The following is an 18,519-nucleotide window of genomic DNA, read 5'->3' as shown; positions in this document are numbered from 1 at the left end:
AGTTTGAAATTTACATGTTAAAATTAATTTTGACCTAATTACTAAAAGTTCTTGAATTCTATCGATGATAGCATGTATAGTGTGAAAAAGAGCAAAAAATATTTCCTTGCGTAAACATTTGAAATGACTTTTTTTAATTATCGTTGTTATTAATCTCACTGACAACACCTACGCTAATTCAAATGAAACGCGAAACGCTGGTGAGAAATTACAATAGGTTTACCATCATTTGTTGGCGATAAAAAGAAAGAGCGCATGCGCAGTTCGTTCAAAAGATTTTTCTCATAGGGAGCCGTTCACAGCCATTCCTGTTTTCAGACGCTAGTGTGAATTTGTATACAGCTTTCTGTAGACTCGTTCAACTCAACTCAGTTCATGAAGTACGAATTTTGAAATTAGTGTTACAGTGTATTACTGGTTCTGAATTGTTTGCTTTTTGTAGAAATAGTGGACTTTCTGTGGAAAAATTTGTTTTTATGGTATGATTTTAATTTTACTTTCGTTTGTACCGTAATAGTTAAGCACTGGCGTTTGGATAATTTGCTACAATTTTTGCTGTTTAAACTTTTCCTAGATAAGGCCTATGATACTTTTCTAAAATTGTTACCCCTTTGTTAAGACAAAAAGTGTAATTTATTCCCGAATGAAATTTCGTCAAATGTTATTACTTAGCATGTAATAGCTAGTAGTAGCTTGCAAGCATGTAATAGCTAGTAGTAGCTTGCAAGCATGTAATTTAAGAACTTGGAATGCTCGGAATATACAAATCCACCTGTGATTCCAGGTTCTCAAAAACCTGTAGTTGTCACAAAATGCAAAATTTTGACAGTTCATAAATTTAAAGGTTAAAATAAATCAAAAAAGTTTAGTCTAATGCAGAGTTTGAATAATTCTTATTAAAATTCAAGTGTTACTGATATATGTTCTTCAAAAAGCCAGAAATAATTTTTTTTTTTTTTTTTTTTTTTTTTAAACTGAAGAAAGGGACCTATGTCAGTTAATTCTTAAAACTGACACAAGATTTTATGTAAAGCTGCTATTTTTGCCTTACTTTAATTTTACACCTTTTTGTCAGTTAAGTATGACATACTTTTATCTGCTCTTGGTAGATTTAAGCAAAATAAATATGTTTCACAAAAGATTCATAAGTATGTATTACAGAAATATAAATTTTAAATGTATTGGAAGTCTATAACTTTAAAATACATACTTATAAATATTTGATATGTGCATATTTGGTTATGCGGTACCTATCCCCATACTCCTTGATAGAATACACTAGCTACTATTAATGGACGAATACACTAGCTACTATTAATAGTACTATTAATGGACGAATACACTAGCTACTATTAATAGTACTATTAATGGACGAATTACGGTTCTTTAATCGGAAAAGGGGGGAATTTGGAAAAATATCTGTGGCTGTATATTATTTTGTATTAAGCTTCATTGTGTGTTGTGTGAAGTAGGGTTGAATAATTTTGGGATTGTATGGCGCTGTCTAAAATGAATTCTAGATTTTTAATGCATTTGTGTGATAATTCAAAAGAATTGGTTGAATGGTGCATGAGTGTAGGTTTAATTGCAGATAAGTATGAAAGTCCAAAATGTGGGAATGAAATGAGATTGTGTGAAAGGAAGGATATTACTAAGTTTGAATGGCGGTGCAAGAAATCTGGTGAAAATGGACATTTTGTGAAATGGAGTATAAGGAAGGGTACGTGGTTTTAATTATAATTTTATTGAATCCATAATAAAAGTGTATCCACCATGTAAGCAAGATTCTGAAGAAGATTAGGTAAGTTAGTATTTTTAATTATTTGAGGATATTATTTTTATGCATTGTTCTAAATGTAAGGTGGAAGTAAAGTAATTTGGTATTACAGTCAAAAGTCGTTAATTCGGACACCCATAATCCGTAATGATCTATAATCCGGACCTCAAAGCTAAAATCTTTCTGTGCATGCGCCGCATTGACGCATGCGCATAGGCGTTTTACTCGTGCGCGCAAGACATTTACGACTGTGCATATGCATCTGCGCAAGTGCAGAATACATTTTCGTGTGCGCGTTTAAAATATAACGGACGGTATAAGCTAAAATTATCTAATTATCTATTTCAGTTAATGTTGATGATTGCGTTGTTCTTTAATCTTCGAATTGGATCCGGCTTATTATTTTTTGCAGACTGTAAGAGCAATTTTCTAAAAGTAAGCTTGAACTTTCGATTATGTCAAATAGAATTTCCGATGCTGAAGCTCCCAAAGGATCTAGAAAACGAAAGTATGTTTCGATGTCCATCAAACAAAAAACGAATTGCTACAAAAAATGGATAAAGGCATATTCTTTGTTTATCTAACCGTTCTGAAATCTGTTTATCAATTTCACTCTGCTTTGCGCGGGGGGGGGGGATGTCGCGGCGCGCAATGAACTGGAAGTTGATTTGTCAACACTATTGTTATCTTCAGGGCAGATGTTTTTATTTTATTCAGCTTATAATTCCTTACTAAATGTAGTATTTAATTTCGATGTACTCCGTCTTTGATATGATTTAAATCAAATTCCTCGTCATTATAAATATCACGAATAAAATCAAATAGTTTTCTGGTTGCAATTTTCTAATTTCGGCTATGCGTAAGTTATGCTTTACGCATCCGCGCGTTGAAAGAAATGTTTAATAAAGTAAAAAAATAAATATTAGGCTTCTTTTTTGGTAGATACCCTTTAGATCATAATTGCTCATTATTTTATAAATTACAATTTCATATTTTTAATTTTATAATTTCTGCATGCCATCTTACCAGATTTAAACTGATGATCTATAATCCGGAAAAATCGATAATCCGGAATCGCCGAAGTCCGACGAGTCCGGATTAAAGACTTTTGACTGTATTGGGAAAATTGTTATTAGCAATGATTTCGTTTAAAGTAATTAGGATTGTAAGCTAATTTTTAATTATTTAATGTATGTGCTTATTTATATTTTAAGTAGTGTTTTTGAATTTAATTATATTTTAATTAAATGATAGTTATTTTGTGAATTTTATGTTTGTAGGAATTTGGTATACGTTTTAGTTGAAGTAAACGTGCATGGAAATAATTTAAATATTTGACACAAAGTATGGTTGATCTTTACATTATGGTAACTTGGCGTTTTTTTGGCGAAAATTTGGCGACCAACTCTCCTACAGCAACCCTCTACTTTTTTTTCCCGCCGCCATTTTGTGTTCACGAAGTAAAAACATATTTCTTTTCTTTTTATCTACTGAACACTTCTTCCAACAATCTACTAGCCGAATTACACTTATGCTACAAATTTTATCTAACAAAACTGCTTAATCAGGACAAATATTCACTGCAAAATTGGGAAAAAGTGCACAATACCATACTCCTTACGCGTTTTTCAAAATAACACATACACATAAACCATGTACACGCCGACTTATTTTTACTTAAAAAAATATCCCAGAATTGCACAAAAATGGCATTGCGCACACTCTTCACTATATCCATGTACACTGCTTTTTTCTCATAAATTAGAAAAATTTCACGAAAATACATGACAATTTTCTCAATCTTTAAACCCGGTAAAAAGAACATATATGAAATTACCTGATCGCGAAAAAGTATTTACCCTTTACAAATATGAACATTTCCACATATAAAATAAATAAAATATCCAAAAACTTTTACCTCTAAATCATCTATTACATTATACACGTCACCAACGAATTCATACCGCAAGCATTACAAATACTTAGTATCAAATATTTAAATTATTTCCATGCACGTTTATTTCAACTTAAACGTATACCAAATTCCTACAAACATAAAATTCACAAAATAACTATCATTTAATTAAAATATCACTAAACCATGTACACGTCGACTTATTTTTACTTAAAAAAACATCCCAGAATTGCACAAAAATGGCATTGCGCACACTCTTCACTATATCCATGTACACTGCTTTTTTCTCATAAATTAGAAAAATTTCACGAAAATACATGACAATTTTCTCAATCTTTAAACCCGGTAAAAAGAACATATATGAAATTACCTGATCGCGAAAAATACAATATCCAAAAACTTTTACCTCTAAATCATCTATTACATTATACACGTCACCAACGAATTCATACCGCAACCATTACAAATACTTAGTGTCAGATATTTAAATAATTTCCATGCACGTTTACTTCAACTAAAACGTATACCAAATTCCTACAAACATAAAATTCACAAAATAACTATCATTTAATTAAATATAATTAAATTCAAAAACACTACTTAAAATATAAATGAGCACATACATTAAATTAATACATACATAAATACCCATTTGGAATTCACTTTAGTTACGGCCATGGGATCCAAAAATTCACGAACACTGTTTCACACAACACAGAATAAAGCCAAATACAAAATTTCCAGGTTATTTCCCGATTTCCCCCCTTTTCCGATTAAAGAACCGTAATTCGTCCATTAATATCACATGACATATCCCATGATCTCTCATTTCCCTCACACAAAATAATGCGTAATCGGAACTGAGTACTGCTCACATTATTACCAAAGTGCCAGGTAGTAACCTTTATCGCCTCCAAAATGTTGCCAAACTACCAGTTACCATATTGTAAAGATCAACCCAAAGTATTTGTAATGTTTGTGGTATGAAGTCGTTGGAGACGTTTATAATATAATAGATAATTTAGAGGTGAAAGTTTTTGGATATTTTATTTATTTTATACGTGGAAATTTTCATATTTGGAAAGGGTATATACTTTTTCGTTATTAGGTAATTTCATATATGTTCTTTTTAACAGGTTTAGAGATTCAGAAAATTGTCATGCATTTTTGTGAAATTTTTCTAATTTATGAGAAAAAAGCAGTGTACATGGATATGGTGAAGAGTGTGCGCAATGCCATTTTTGTGCAATTCTGGGATTTTTTTTTTTTTTTAAATTAAAAATAAGTCTACGTGTACATGGTTTAGTGATATTTTAATTAAATGATAGTTATTTTGTGAATTTTATGTTTGTAAGAATTTGGTATACGTTTTAGTTGAAGTAAACATGCATGGAAATAATTTAAATATTTGATACTAAGTATTTGTAATGCTTGCGGTATGAATTCGTTGGTGACGTTTATAATATAATAGATGATTTAGAGGTAAAAGTTTTTGGATATTTTATTTATTTTATATGTGGAAATGTTCATAGTTGGAAAGGGTATATACTTTTTCGCGATCAGGTAATTTCATATATGTTCTTTTTACCGGGTTTGAAGATTCAGAAAATTGTCATGTATTTTCGTGAAATTTTTCTAATTTATGAGAAAAAAGCTGTGTACATGGATATAGTGAAGAGTGTGCGCAATGCCATTTTTGTGTAATTCTGGGATGTTTTTTTAAGTAAAAATAAGTCGACGTGTACATGGTTTATGTGTATGTGTTATTTTGAAAAACGCGTAATTTTGCAGTGAATATTTGTCATGATTAAGCAGTTTTGTTAGATAAAATTTCTAGCATAAGTGTAATTTGGCTAGTAGATTGTTGAAAGAAGTGTTCAGTAGATAAAAAGAAAAGAAACATGTTTTTTACTTCGTGAAGACAAAATGGCCGCGGGGGAAAAAAATAGAGGCTTGCTGTAGGAGAGTTGGTCACCAAATTTTTGCCAAAAAATCGCCAAGTTACCATAATCTAAAGATCAACCCCAAACAATAGAATAACATAAAAAAGGAAAAACATGTTATACATTTAAGCACTACCAAAAGCAAATATTCACTTACCATGATTTTCGAGTTAGATATACTTAGAGCCACGTAAAAATCAAAATATCAATCATACTCAAATCACTTTTTTCAAACCAGGTACTCTTTCTGATCAAACGTTTCACATAGTGACCATCTGAATCTTTCTTCCTACAAACCCATTCAAATCCATCTAAACGGTTTTAACACACACACCACAAAAACGCTTACAAAACATCCCATGATTCAAAATTTCCCAGAATCATGCATCCAGTTACGTCACAATAGGGTTTCTATAACATTCAACTACTCAGGCTACCAGAAATGAAACAACAACTTGGCGATAAATCAAACAACAACTTCGCCATAATACAAGGGGTACCTTAAAGGCTACTCTACCCAATGTATCTTTTCATATTTGTTGTTCATGCGAACGACTAAATTCCCACCCTCTGAAAATCTGCATCTTAAGCTGCTGCTTCTGTTGCTTATGCATGGAACCAACCCAATCTGTTAGCAATATTGTCACCTAGTGTAACTCATGCCAAAAATTAACAACTTTTAATTATTATAAAAATTACCAAAGGTAATGTTTCTAATTTTGTCATATTGTAAGTACCTTTAGATGCCAATACAATAAAATTTTTCCTTGAACAGAAATGTTTATTGAACAAATTTTTTCAATGAGTAGAAAATATCCCATTCCTGAAGTAATAATAAGTTAGTACATTGTTTGATGAAAGTAATAAATATTTATTTGTTTTTGTGTCAAAGTGCTAAAATAATTAAACTAAGTTTTATAATTTATTTTTATTTTTTTGGTATTGGGACTGGGTTTAGAAACGTATATGTGTGTATAAGCACTCGCACATACATGTGATATTTTGCAGCAGTCGTGATGAAGTTGGCATTAAAGTTCAGTCATTGTTTTTGCAGAGTGGTAAGGCGGAATCCAAATGTTGAGACAAGATGATTTAGCTTTTAATTACACATCTTTATTCCATAGCTTTAATTTAAGTTTCACCATAGATCATGCTTTACCTCATATGAAATTCTTCAAATTACATATTCAATAGTGATTTAAACTAAGTACGATTGAATTTAAACTTTCTGCATCATAACTAATTCTAACAAAAGGAAAGGTAGGTTAGGCAGCAGCGAGATGTCTAGCACAGGAGGAAAGGCGAGCTTCTGTCTGTAAAATGGCACACATTCGTTATTTATAGTAGCGGTTATGTTATAGGCTAGAATGTTTTCCAAGGTACTGGTCTAGGGAGAGATCCTAAATTGTGGAAAGTTAGAGATTGCCTGTTCGTATAGAGCAAAGCCATCGTATTTTTTTATATTTTGCATACATATTTCTGAATCAGGTCCCGATAACTGAAAAGTATCTTTTTTTGATATTGCAATTAGAGGAAAATAGTTCGCAGACTGAATTTGGAGACTAAATATAAATTTATATTTGATTTGTAAAAAATTTACATTCTGGGAAATAATTACCCAAAGAATGTTTCCAACTTCTATGAATAATTAATTTAGAAGTCGAACAACAAAAATCAGCATTGTATTTTCAAATTTTCACAGGACAAGTTTCGATGGTTTTACCGAACCATCATACTCCGCTGCAAAAGCGCGAATAAACGAGATAAGATATATTGATTAGATAAGAAAGACTGGACAGCTGTTAAGCTATAACCATCATCTGTTGATGAAGCGAAAACCAAAACATAATTTCCTTAAAGTCTGAAGACAAAGATGGATTGGAAATAGGGTCGTTAACTAGAACAGAAAGATTTTTTCTAAAGAATGTGAAATGCCTCTAGAATATCCAATTCACCAATGGAAGTTGTTTTTTGAATAATTTTGGCTGCAGAAAATTAAAAGTGTGATTTTCGTACCAACAATGCCGGGCAACAGAAGACTTCTGTGTTTCATTTTTTTCTAACATGTGTTTCATGTTCCTTAATGCAAAATTTTAAAGCTGTCTTAGTTTGACCAATGTAAATTAAACCACACTGGCAAGAAATCCTGTAAATACCCCAGAAATTCATATCTGAAATGGAAATCCGAGAATAAACAACCTGAAAGTTAAATTTCTGTAAAATATGTGCAATTTTATAGCTAATTGATGGAAAGAAGGGAATGACAACAGAATTCTTATAATTCCTAAAATAAGTGTGGGCTTTTTGGTGTGTTGAGATGAGAATTTTTTAACTGATTAATAATGTTGGGTGAAAAGCTCTTGTCAATAGCTACTGCTTTTAAATAATTTAATTCTTCATCAAGAGACAGTTTGGAAGAGCAAACTTGAAGTGCATGGAAAACATAGGAATAAAATGAAGCTAACTTTTCTTTAGTTGGATGACATGATTTGAAGTGTGATGGATGGCAACACTATGAAGGTTTAAAGTGAACTTTAGTACTGAAGTTGGATGTGTTACGTGTGACCAGAATTTCGAGGAACTGAAGAGAATTGTATGTCTCAAGTTCAAAAGTGAACTGTAGAGTAGGCTCAATGGAATTCATTATTGAAAGAACTTTGTTTAAATCATCTTTATTACCTTGAAACAGGGTAAAAGTAATGTCTACATAGCGGAACCATACCGGGAAGTTTAAAGTTTCAAATAATTTTGATTCATAATAATGCGTGTAGATATCAGAAAGGGTGGGACTGAGGGGGTTTCCCATGGCTAATTCCTCAGTTTGCTCGTACTACTTATTTTGGAAAACAAAATGCGTTTGTTTCAAACAGAGTGAGGGAAATTAGCGCATTAATTTTGATGCAAGAGAAATTAAATTCACGATGTCTAGTTTCTAGACATCTTAGTGCACCCTCCACTGGAGTATTGGTGAATAATGATTTTACGTCAAAAGAAACCATGAGTAAATTTCTAGGAGAAATGCTTTTAACTTTTTTTACAAACTCTATTGAATTTTTATGGTGTAAATGTTATTATCTAATATAGTGGAAAATCTAGAAACTAAATATTTAGCTAATGGATGCAAGGCAGTGCCTAAATTTGATACAGGAGGGTGGAAAGGAGTACCACTTTTATGAATTTTGGGAACAGCATATAATCTGGCACAATTCGCAATAGATGGGATAAGCGACTGTTTTAAGTTGGTCGAAAGGATTTGTGAAGATTTGATCGCAGTTTTTATTTTTGACAGGTCCGAATGGGAAGGTTGTGATCAGATTGTATGGTCTTTCATTTAAGAGTTTAGTGACACCGTTGATGTAAGTGTTCTTATCTATGACAACTATCTGGCCACCTTTGTCGGCATTTCAAATGATGTCTGGGTTAGAATGAATTTTGCTTATTTTAGCTCTTTCTCTCGCATTTAGATTTGGTTTTAAAGTCTTATTGTTGAATTTCACATTATGAGCGATAAGATGCCTAATCATTTCGTTCTGTGTATCTGGATACTGAACTTGAAAGCTTTTTCGATAAGAGCCAAAATCTTTGGAATCAAGGGTTTTGAGGTTTGTGAGAAGTTAAAATTATATTTTAAAATTTTCTCTTGTTCTTTTGATAAACTAACACTAGAAATATTAACAATGTAAAGATTTTTTTCACTACTTAAATTGAAAAACTGTAAAAGAAGTATTTCGAATTTAAATGCAAGAGTGTTTTTATGATGGTTAACTGCATTCTCAGTTCTAGACTAAGAATTTTGGTCAATGGCAATGAATTTTGGATAAGAATTAGTGAGTTCCAGATGAAGCTTATACAACTCATGTGTTCAATTTTGTATAACTGTTGACGTGTATCCGTTATGATGGACTGAAGCAAGGCAAGCTTGCAGTTCAACAGAATTTTTGAAACGCGACCGAAAGATTTTTGATTACATTTGATTTGAATGAAATTGGGGATCAATTTTTCACATTTACATTTTAAAAGTCAAGGTGATTTCGAAATTTCTGTCGTTTCAGGCGTTATAGTGAAGCGATTAATGGAGGAAGACATGGTAAACAATGCAGAAAATCGCAACTAAAATGCATGAAATCAAATAAGCAATTAAGAAAAATTAAAGTCTGTAAAACGCAAATCAAACTTAAAAAATTTGAAAAAGTTACTTACCGAAACTTATACAATCACAAAATGGCGAACACGCCACGGGGAAAAAACGAAGCAAAACATAAACCTGTTTGCGACTCCGAAACTCATACAATCACAAAATGGCAAAAACCACATGGAATAAAAGAAAGCAAAAAATAAACCTGTTTGAGGCTTCTATGATTAAGATACAATAACACGCCAAAAAGTATTAGTTTAGAAGTCAAACAACAAAAACCAACCTTGTATCTGTTAGCTAAATATTTAGTTTCTAGATTTTCAACTCTAGTAGCTAATAACATTTACACCATAAAATATTCAGTAGAGTTTGTAAAAAAAGTTAAAAGCATTTCTCCTAGAAATTTACTCATGGTTTCTTTTGATGTAAAATCATTATTCACGAATATCCCAGTGGAAGGTGCATTAAGAAGTCTAGAAACCAGACTTTGTGAGTTTCATTTCTCTTGCATCGAAATTGATGAGCTGATTTCCCTCACTCTGTTTTAAACAAACTCATTTTGTTTTCCAAAATAAATATTATAAGCAAATAGGGATTAGCCATGGGAAGCTCCCTCAGTCCATCCTGGCTGATATCTACATCAGGGTTCGTAGCGGTCCTTACAAGTGCTTATAAGTCCTTATATTTGAAAATGAAATATAAAGGCCCCTATAGGTGCTTACTTTTTTAAAGCCCTTATTTTTTTGTTTTTAGTGCTTATTTTTTGCTTTTAGTGCTTTTTTTAACTTTTTTTTTTTTTTTTTTAATGAACGCGCATTTTTTCCCGTACCAAAGCTGAAACTAAATAAACAACTTTTCTTCCTTATATGGAATGTCAGATGGTGAATCATACTCCTGGAAATTGCTTACCCCCCTTTCTCTGCATTAACGTAACCTATGGTGCACGCGAGAGTAGACAGGTGCACGTCGTTCTATTGGTAAAAAAATTGCGAAAACGGTAGAAAATTCCGGTACATTCGGTATTCTTTTCCTCCCACCCAAATAACATACCTTTGAATTTCCAACAGGATTTTAATAATTTGCATTCTCGTTCCGCATTGTCATTTCATATTTGTGTTTATTATGATCGTTATATTATGAGCATATTCATGAATATTTATAATAATATAGTTGCAGTAACTGGTGAAGTATAGATAAACTTCCAAAAAATGGGTGTGGTTTTACACAGATTAGCTTTCTAAGGAATAATATTCGGAATGGCTTAAATAAAAGGAAAGTAATCGAATAGTCAAAATAATTTTTTTTTTTTTTTTTTCCTGCCAATACATTATACAGTACGGAGGTTCTCCCCTTTCTCCGCAAAATCTCTAATATTGAAGCATCGGACTTTTTTTTGTCACTGTCCAATTTGGATTGAATAGGACTAAAAGTTTTTGTGGTCTACCCAACCGAAGCAAAGATTGATTCTATTCTGGAAATTTAACGCAGTCTGTTGAAAATTAGAATCAGAAACTCTTCAGATTAGTAAGTCTCTTTGTTTTCTTTTATTTACTTCTTTATTCTCCGAATACCGGCAGCTGTTGATTCGGATTGCGTAATATCTCATGTGGAAGAATTACGCCACACGTATTGCGCAGTAACGTTTGCCATATTTTGCAGAGATAATTAATTTTGATGTTCAGTCTGAGATTTATTTATGAACACTTAAAAGAGTTTTACTGTGCTTTCTAAGCAGAATATTTCTCAGTTCCGTTGGTCTATTTTTATGTGATGCACATATTGAAATGTCAAAATCATTTATTTAGCCGAGAAATCTAAAGAACAGCTACAATCTCCCCCACTTCTCTTTTTCCAGTTTATCCGGAATATTCGGCAAGTTCCAAGTATGCAGGTTAGTTAAGCTTTTAATGTTAAAGGATGACTGCATGAAGCAATTTCCTGTCTTCTGATTTCAGAAATGTGCCTCTTTTTTACTTAAATTACTTTGCTTGGAATATATGTTAAGGAAAAACTGTAATGCAATGATAATTTAGAAAATGTTCAGAATTTTGATTTAAGTTAAATTATTTAAATATTAATATGAGTGGAAAAATAAATTGTATTTATTATTAGATGCCAAATGAATGCAATTAATATGGCTTATTATTATTTATTTTCTATATTTTGAACTGAAATTTCATCATTAAATCTTGTAATATAGTTTAGTTCTGCATAGTTTTTTTTTTTTTTTTTCTATCATTGTAAACTAATTCTGCAAATTGAACTGTCATTTGAAATTAAAAAAAAGAGTTAATTGTTTTCCATGGTTGAGGTAATGCTCATTCTCTTAATAAATATTGCTCATATTTTAAATTACAAGTCTAATTTTTCTTTTAAAGTTATGCAGTTGTGTATAATGTAATTAGACAGGTGCTTATTTTTTCCTTAAAATGTGCTTGAAAAGTGCTTATAAGTGCTTATTTTTTTAACTAAAAGGTGGCTACGAACCCTGTACATGCATTATTATGAATCAAATTTGTCTGAAACTTTAAACTTCTCGGTATGATTCTGCTATGTAGACAATACTTTTACCCTGTTTGAAGGTAATAAAGATGATTTAAATAAAGTTATTTCAACAATGGATTCCTTTGATCCTTCTCTACAGTTCACTTTTGAACTCGAGACCATGCAATTCTGTTCTGTTCCTCGACATTCTGGTCACACGTAACACATCCAGCTTCAGTACTACAGTTTACCGTAACCTTCATCGGTTTGCCTTCCACCACAATTCAAATCATGTCATCCAACTAAGCAAAACGTTAGCTTCACTTTATTCCTATGTTTTCCGTGCACTTCAAGTTTTCTCTTCCGAACTGTCTCTTGATGAAGAACTAAATTATTTAAAAGCAGTAGCTATTCACAGGAGCTTTTCACCCAACATTATTAACCACTTAATTGCCGCAGGCATATACTCAGCCGATGCGTTAACTGCCCCGGAGCGTATATATGTATGCCCTTCCAAACTACTATCATTTGCTTTGCGCTGCTACCCATAAAATTATTCGCAAAGCTTTGGAATGCAACACCACTATGACTTTGACAAAGTGTGCGAAGGAGGATACTATTTCAGAGAAGTGTTGGAAGAAATTGGAGAGAGGGGTGTGACTAAAGCGGTGAAAGTAATGACTGCGCAGTATTGGCTAGTGTTTTTTGAGTAAAACATTTTTTTATTATTCTGTGTTCTCCATTTTCGTTTACTTTTTGTAGTAGATTCCAGGAATAAAGAAAGATATAACGGATATTTATTTATTACTTATTTATTTATTTTTTATGAACTGCTCGTGCTTCATATTGTTACTGAAACTAACCATTTTGCAGACAAGTATATGAACCAGCACCTTGCAAATGAAAAATCAAGAATAAAATTGTGGCATTCAACCAGTTCAGAAGAAATGTATGTTTTTTTAAGCATACTGATTTCACAAGGTATAACACTGAAACATGATATTACACTTTACTGGTCTAAAAATGAATTGATCGAAATTTCATTTTGAGGATCTTTTTTATTATAAAAAAATCATTTTTATTATACTTACATCTTTTTATTATACTTTTACTCAAAACATTAAATTTTGTGTATTCATTTTTTTCTTTTATTTTTTATTTGTGAAAGTAAACAGTTTTTAGAAAGTAAAACTTGTACTTATTTTTCCCCTAATACATTGCATAACCACGCGCGCCTGTGTGAAAAACCGTGGCACTGGGAAATGAATCTTGTACGTTTTCCGCAACAGTTAAGAGGTTAATCAAGCTGTTAAAAAATTCTCATCTCAACACACCAAAAGCACAATCTTGTTTTAGGAGAATATAAGAATTCTGTTATCATTCCCTTCTTTCCCTCAGTTAGCTATAAAATTGCATATATTTTACAGAAATTTAACTTTTGAGTCATTTATACTCCCATCAATAAAATTCCGAGTTCCATTTTCAAGGACACCATTCCGTATATGGATTCCTTGCCAGTGTGGTTTAATTTACATTGGTCAAACTAAGAGAGCCTTAAAATTTCACATTAAGGAACATGAGGCATATGTTAGAAAAAAGGAAACACGGAAGTCTTCTGTTGCCCAGCATTGTTGGTCCAAAAATCACACTTTCAATTTTTCTGCAGCCAAAATTATTCAAAAAACATATTCCATTGCTGAGTTGGATTTTTTAAAGGCATTTCACATTCAAAAAAATCTTTTTGTTCTAGTTAACGACCCTATTTCCAATCCATCTTTGCCTTCAGCCTTTAAGGAAATTACGTTTTAGTTTTCGTTTCATCAACAGATGGCGGCAGTAGTTTAACTCTTGTACAGTCTTTCTTACCTTATCTATTCCCTATATCTTAGCTCATTTATATGCGCTTTTGCAGCTGAGGATGATGGTTAGGTAAAACCATCGGAACTTGTCCTGTGAAAATTTGAAAATATAACTCTGATTTTTGTTGTTTGACTTCTAAATTAATACTTCTTTGGCCTGTTATTGTATTTATTATTTTATCATAGAGTGTGAAAGTGCAGATAGATCTGTTGGTCCACAAAAAGTATACCAAATACTATGTCTGCTTTCTTTCTTAACCCGGGAGCACGCACACTTATACGAGTTACACGAGCACACGCACTGGGTCGAAAAGACCCAGTTCATATTTTTTGAAGCAAAATTTGTAAATCTTCAGAATAAGTGCTGTGTTTATGCCAGTAATAAATTTTATGATCATACTTAAAAAGTATGCTCATTAAAATTTTTAATTTCTCCAAATGTTTATGAAATAAAATTCTTAGAGAAATAGAAAATTATACATATTTGCGTAGGAAAAAAATTATTATACCTTTACTCTGTATCAACATTTTATTTTGTTTATTAACACTCTAGACACAGAGAGAAAATGCAACAATAAATGTCAGCAGCACATTGAGCAAGTTCCAAATACCAATATTTTTCTTATTTTGCACAGCCTGTTTGAATTTTTTTGGTGGTTTTTTGCTAGGCAAACAGTGCATAATTTTTATTTCTATACTTTTTCCCTTTTTTTTTTTTTTTTTTTTCATTACTGATACTTTTTTCTCCAATAAAGCAATTTATGTCCTTTTCACTCTTCTTTTCAGAATCTGTATCTATATGTACAAATCTATCATTTTTTGAATCAGTATGATATGAACTAAAAATTTATAATTACTTCCATCTTCATTTTTTTCAATAGATTCTTCGCTATGTGATACATCTAATAACTTTTGCAACATTTCTTCCTTGTATGATAAATTACGCAACATGTTTGCCGCTTTCTATACTGTCACAAATCAAGTATGTAACAGCAATATGAATAGGCGCGCTGGGTTTAAAAGACCCGATCCGATCAAAAACGAGTATCCAAATCAAAGCCCCAGTGAAAAAACTTTGGAAACATAAAGCAGGTGACCTCAGACATGACTACACTGGACTTGAACAACTTGGGTGAAATAGGCATACCTTGAGAAAGGTTTGTTTAATCGGACGGGTCTATCGGACCTAGCGACCACGCTCGTGGGTTAAGCCAGTAGAAGTTTCAAGATTTTCCATGAAATTTTGCACAAATGTCTTATTCCTGTGCTTTTGTTATGTACCTAACATGAAATGGATCTTAATTATAGTTTGCAAAATAGCTTCATCTATCTGTTGTATTGCATTATCAAGCAGTATTTTTTAGTTTGTAATGAAATATGAATTATTCATGTCAAAGCATTCCCTGTTTTTTTTTTTTTTTTTTTTTAATTGTTCAATGCTAAATACTTTGGTGGTGGATCAACTGGATAAAAATGTTTCCTCTTTTTCTTTTTGTATTACATTTTTTAACACATTACATTTTTTAACTGTTTTTCCTCTTTGCAATAAAATTGTCTGTGAAAGAATATACTATTGCTAGTTTATAATATGTAAGATGAAAATGTGAAGCTTAGTACAGCATAATTACTAAATACCATTTTGAATAGAACAGTATACCCTTTTATGGCATTTTCCTGCTATTCCTTCATTTTGATAAATATGTCATTTTTGCCTCATTTTAAATAAAAATTTAAATGTTTATTTACTGGCCAATCATAAATTATTGTTCAGAAACTGTATAATAGATAGCTAAACATATTTGATGTGCTTCATTGTTATTTCTCTTCCTCAAGAAAAATGTTGTTCTTTGTTTAAAAAATATTTGAAGAAAAACTGGCCGTTATTTGTAAGTGTGTAGGTGCGTACATTTTGGATAAATACAATCAGCTACAAAATAAATCTTATAAATAATGTTTGAAAGAAGAAAATAATTACGCATAACTTAACATGACAACAAGAACTTGTGGATGAAAAGTAGTATTTTTTGTTGATTTTCATTTGAAATAAAACAGCGAAATAAAAAAATAAAGAAATACCTTTGCTATTAGAAACTGTTCTGCACACTCATTTGATCTTGTTCTGAAAGTACCAGAATTTTTTCTGCAAGTATAAATTTTATTGTTCAGCCTTTAGACCAAAGTAATATAAAAACTTTGAAGTGTTATTACAGAAAAATATCACTCCAAAAAAGGGGGGAAAAAAAAAGGTAAGCAAAACTGAATTTGCAAAAATACAAACAATTCAAAGGAGATAACTAAATTTATATTTTTACTGGAGGATATGCATATTAAAGCCGGTTTGTTTTTTCAAAGCACATATAAGTACTGCTTTCAAAAACACGATTTTCATTTGAATGAGGCCTTGGGAAATTGCCAACATTTTAAACTTCATTGAGGGAAGTTATAGAGATGCGTTTTTAGAATACTTTGCAGTTGATAACACTATTAACATAACATGCGAGATAACTGTCTATGATGTTATAGACAATTTTAAACTGCTGCAGAAACTGGCAGTGAAAGTGATAGGGAAGAAAGTAATAACATGCCAAACAGTATCAAATCTAGAAAAACATTGCAAATTCTAAGACCTCTTGAATTGAAAGGAAGTGATCAGAAAGGCCAGGACTTAGAAGAGAAGGCCTATCTTACAGAGCTTTTCTCCTAGAAACAGGAAGTAAGAACTGTCTTACAGAGCTTTTCTCCCAGAAACAGGAAGTAAGAAGTGATGGCGTAGTCTTGTTGACACTAATCACAGAGACTCAATTCACAACATAGAAATCAGAGTTTTTAATTTGAAGAACCAGCACTTAAAATTAACTGTGTTTAAGGTAGCTATAATTTGGAAGAGACAATGGACAATGTTTACTGCTGTATGCATTTACTTGCAATTTTAAAATAATAGATAAAATGTGCTATTCTTTTAACATAATTCTGTTTTCTTAAAACTTGTTGGTTTATTTTGGGGGGGGAGAGCAACTATGTATTTATGTATAATAATTTCTTTGTTTGTGTACTAACTGAGAGAATTCTACAACTCCTTTTAAGATAACCATAAAAACAGATTTTTAAAGTCTGGCAAAAAGCAACCTTAGATTTGCATAGTTTTAAACGTATAATGGCAATTATTTTTTCCCTGCTGCTAAAGAACTTCAGACTGATTACCCTTGAAATCGATAGTTTATTTAAAATTTCTGCTAATTTCAGGTTGATTTTTTACCTAATTATAAACTTTACTTTGGCATGTTTCTCTTCCAATTCAATATAATAAAATTTTTTTAAAATTATTTTCAACTTCTACTCACATCTATATTACATTTATTACATTTAAAATTGCAGCTTTTTCAAAAAACAATCATAGCTTTCACGTTGCATTGCCATGACAGAGCTCATGAGAGTGCAACGACTAGTCCACCTAATTTTTTCCTTCTTTTATAGTAATGCATGAATGTGCTTTGTAAAAATATGCTTTATACGTTTTTCCGAATTCTCCAATCTGTGCTCCCCCCCTCAAAAAAAAAAAAAAAAAAAACCCGGATTACAGAGTATGTTAATAACAATCTTGTAATGTAGCAACTGTGGTGGCCATTCATGTCAACCAGGCCATGAAACGGCCATTGTATAGGTTTGGTAAGTTAACCAAACTCATATTGTGGGGATGTTAAAACTCATGAATATTGACATATTACTGCTGGTTAGTCTTTGCTTTTCAGAACCCCAGTGTTTAAGGTCAAGCACAGATTGCATATTTCAGCTGTGATTAAGGGAATTACTTTGTAGTTAAGCTGTAAAAAGTGTTAAGTATATAATAATCGCTACAAGTTTAAAATGAATAAAATATCAAACCTACGAAAATCTTATTTTCACTTTTAATGGGTAATGCAATAAACAGGGAATTTAGTTAAGAAAAATAATTAAAACATTATGAATGGCAAAAGCCTTCGCATAATGGAAGGGGAGGAGTATCAAGCTAATGTCAATGTTGTTTAATAGAACTTTATTTAGTAGTGTTGAAAAAAAATCTCGATATTTTCCAGTTGAATAAATAATTGATGTATTGAATTTTTTTAATTTTATTATTATTAGATAAATATATCATGGCACATTTTAATCTTGAAAATGAACTGAGTAATGCTTTGAGACTCGATGTTCCTTTGAAGCGAGGACCTGTGCCAAGATGGCAGAGGAAGGCAATGGAGGCATCAGCATCGGATATATCTCTCAGTACTTCTGGCAATACTTCGACTATAATGAACATGACCATGAATAAGAGTTTAACCAAGTCTTCTAACAGCCCTAAGAAGGATATGGGTAAATCTTACTTTTAATTTGTTTATCTCAAGTGTGATTCCTTGATTTAATCTATAACC

At 31.6% G+C, this 18,519-nt stretch overlaps 1 protein-coding gene across 2 annotated transcripts in view; it reads left to right on the top strand.

Annotated features, from left to right (window-relative positions):
* The first annotated feature begins 323 nt into the window (after positions 1-323).
* Positions 324-18,519, top strand: part of fzy (cell division cycle 20 protein fzy) — a 114,563-nt gene continuing 96,367 nt past the window's right edge. The window contains exons 1-2 of one of the 2 annotated variants that reach the window (XM_035373841.2): positions 324-479; positions 18,236-18,460. In XM_035373841.2, coding sequence (XP_035229732.1) covers positions 18,247-18,460 — 214 coding nt within the window. In that variant the 5' untranslated portion in view covers positions 324-479; positions 18,236-18,246. Of the gene's footprint in view, positions 480-18,235; positions 18,461-18,519 lie in introns of those variants that run through there. The other variant, XM_085811021.1, reaches the window with a different exon arrangement.

The sequence above is a fragment of the Stegodyphus dumicola genome, chromosome 2, assembly GCF_044657685.1.
Source record: "Stegodyphus dumicola isolate Sdum_Otavi_A_Nest chromosome 2, ASM4465768v1".
Taxonomy (NCBI): Eukaryota; Metazoa; Arthropoda; class Arachnida; order Araneae; family Eresidae; genus Stegodyphus; species Stegodyphus dumicola.
The sequence above is the reverse complement of the archived record's forward strand: the minus strand, read 5'-3'. Positions and strand labels throughout refer to the sequence as shown.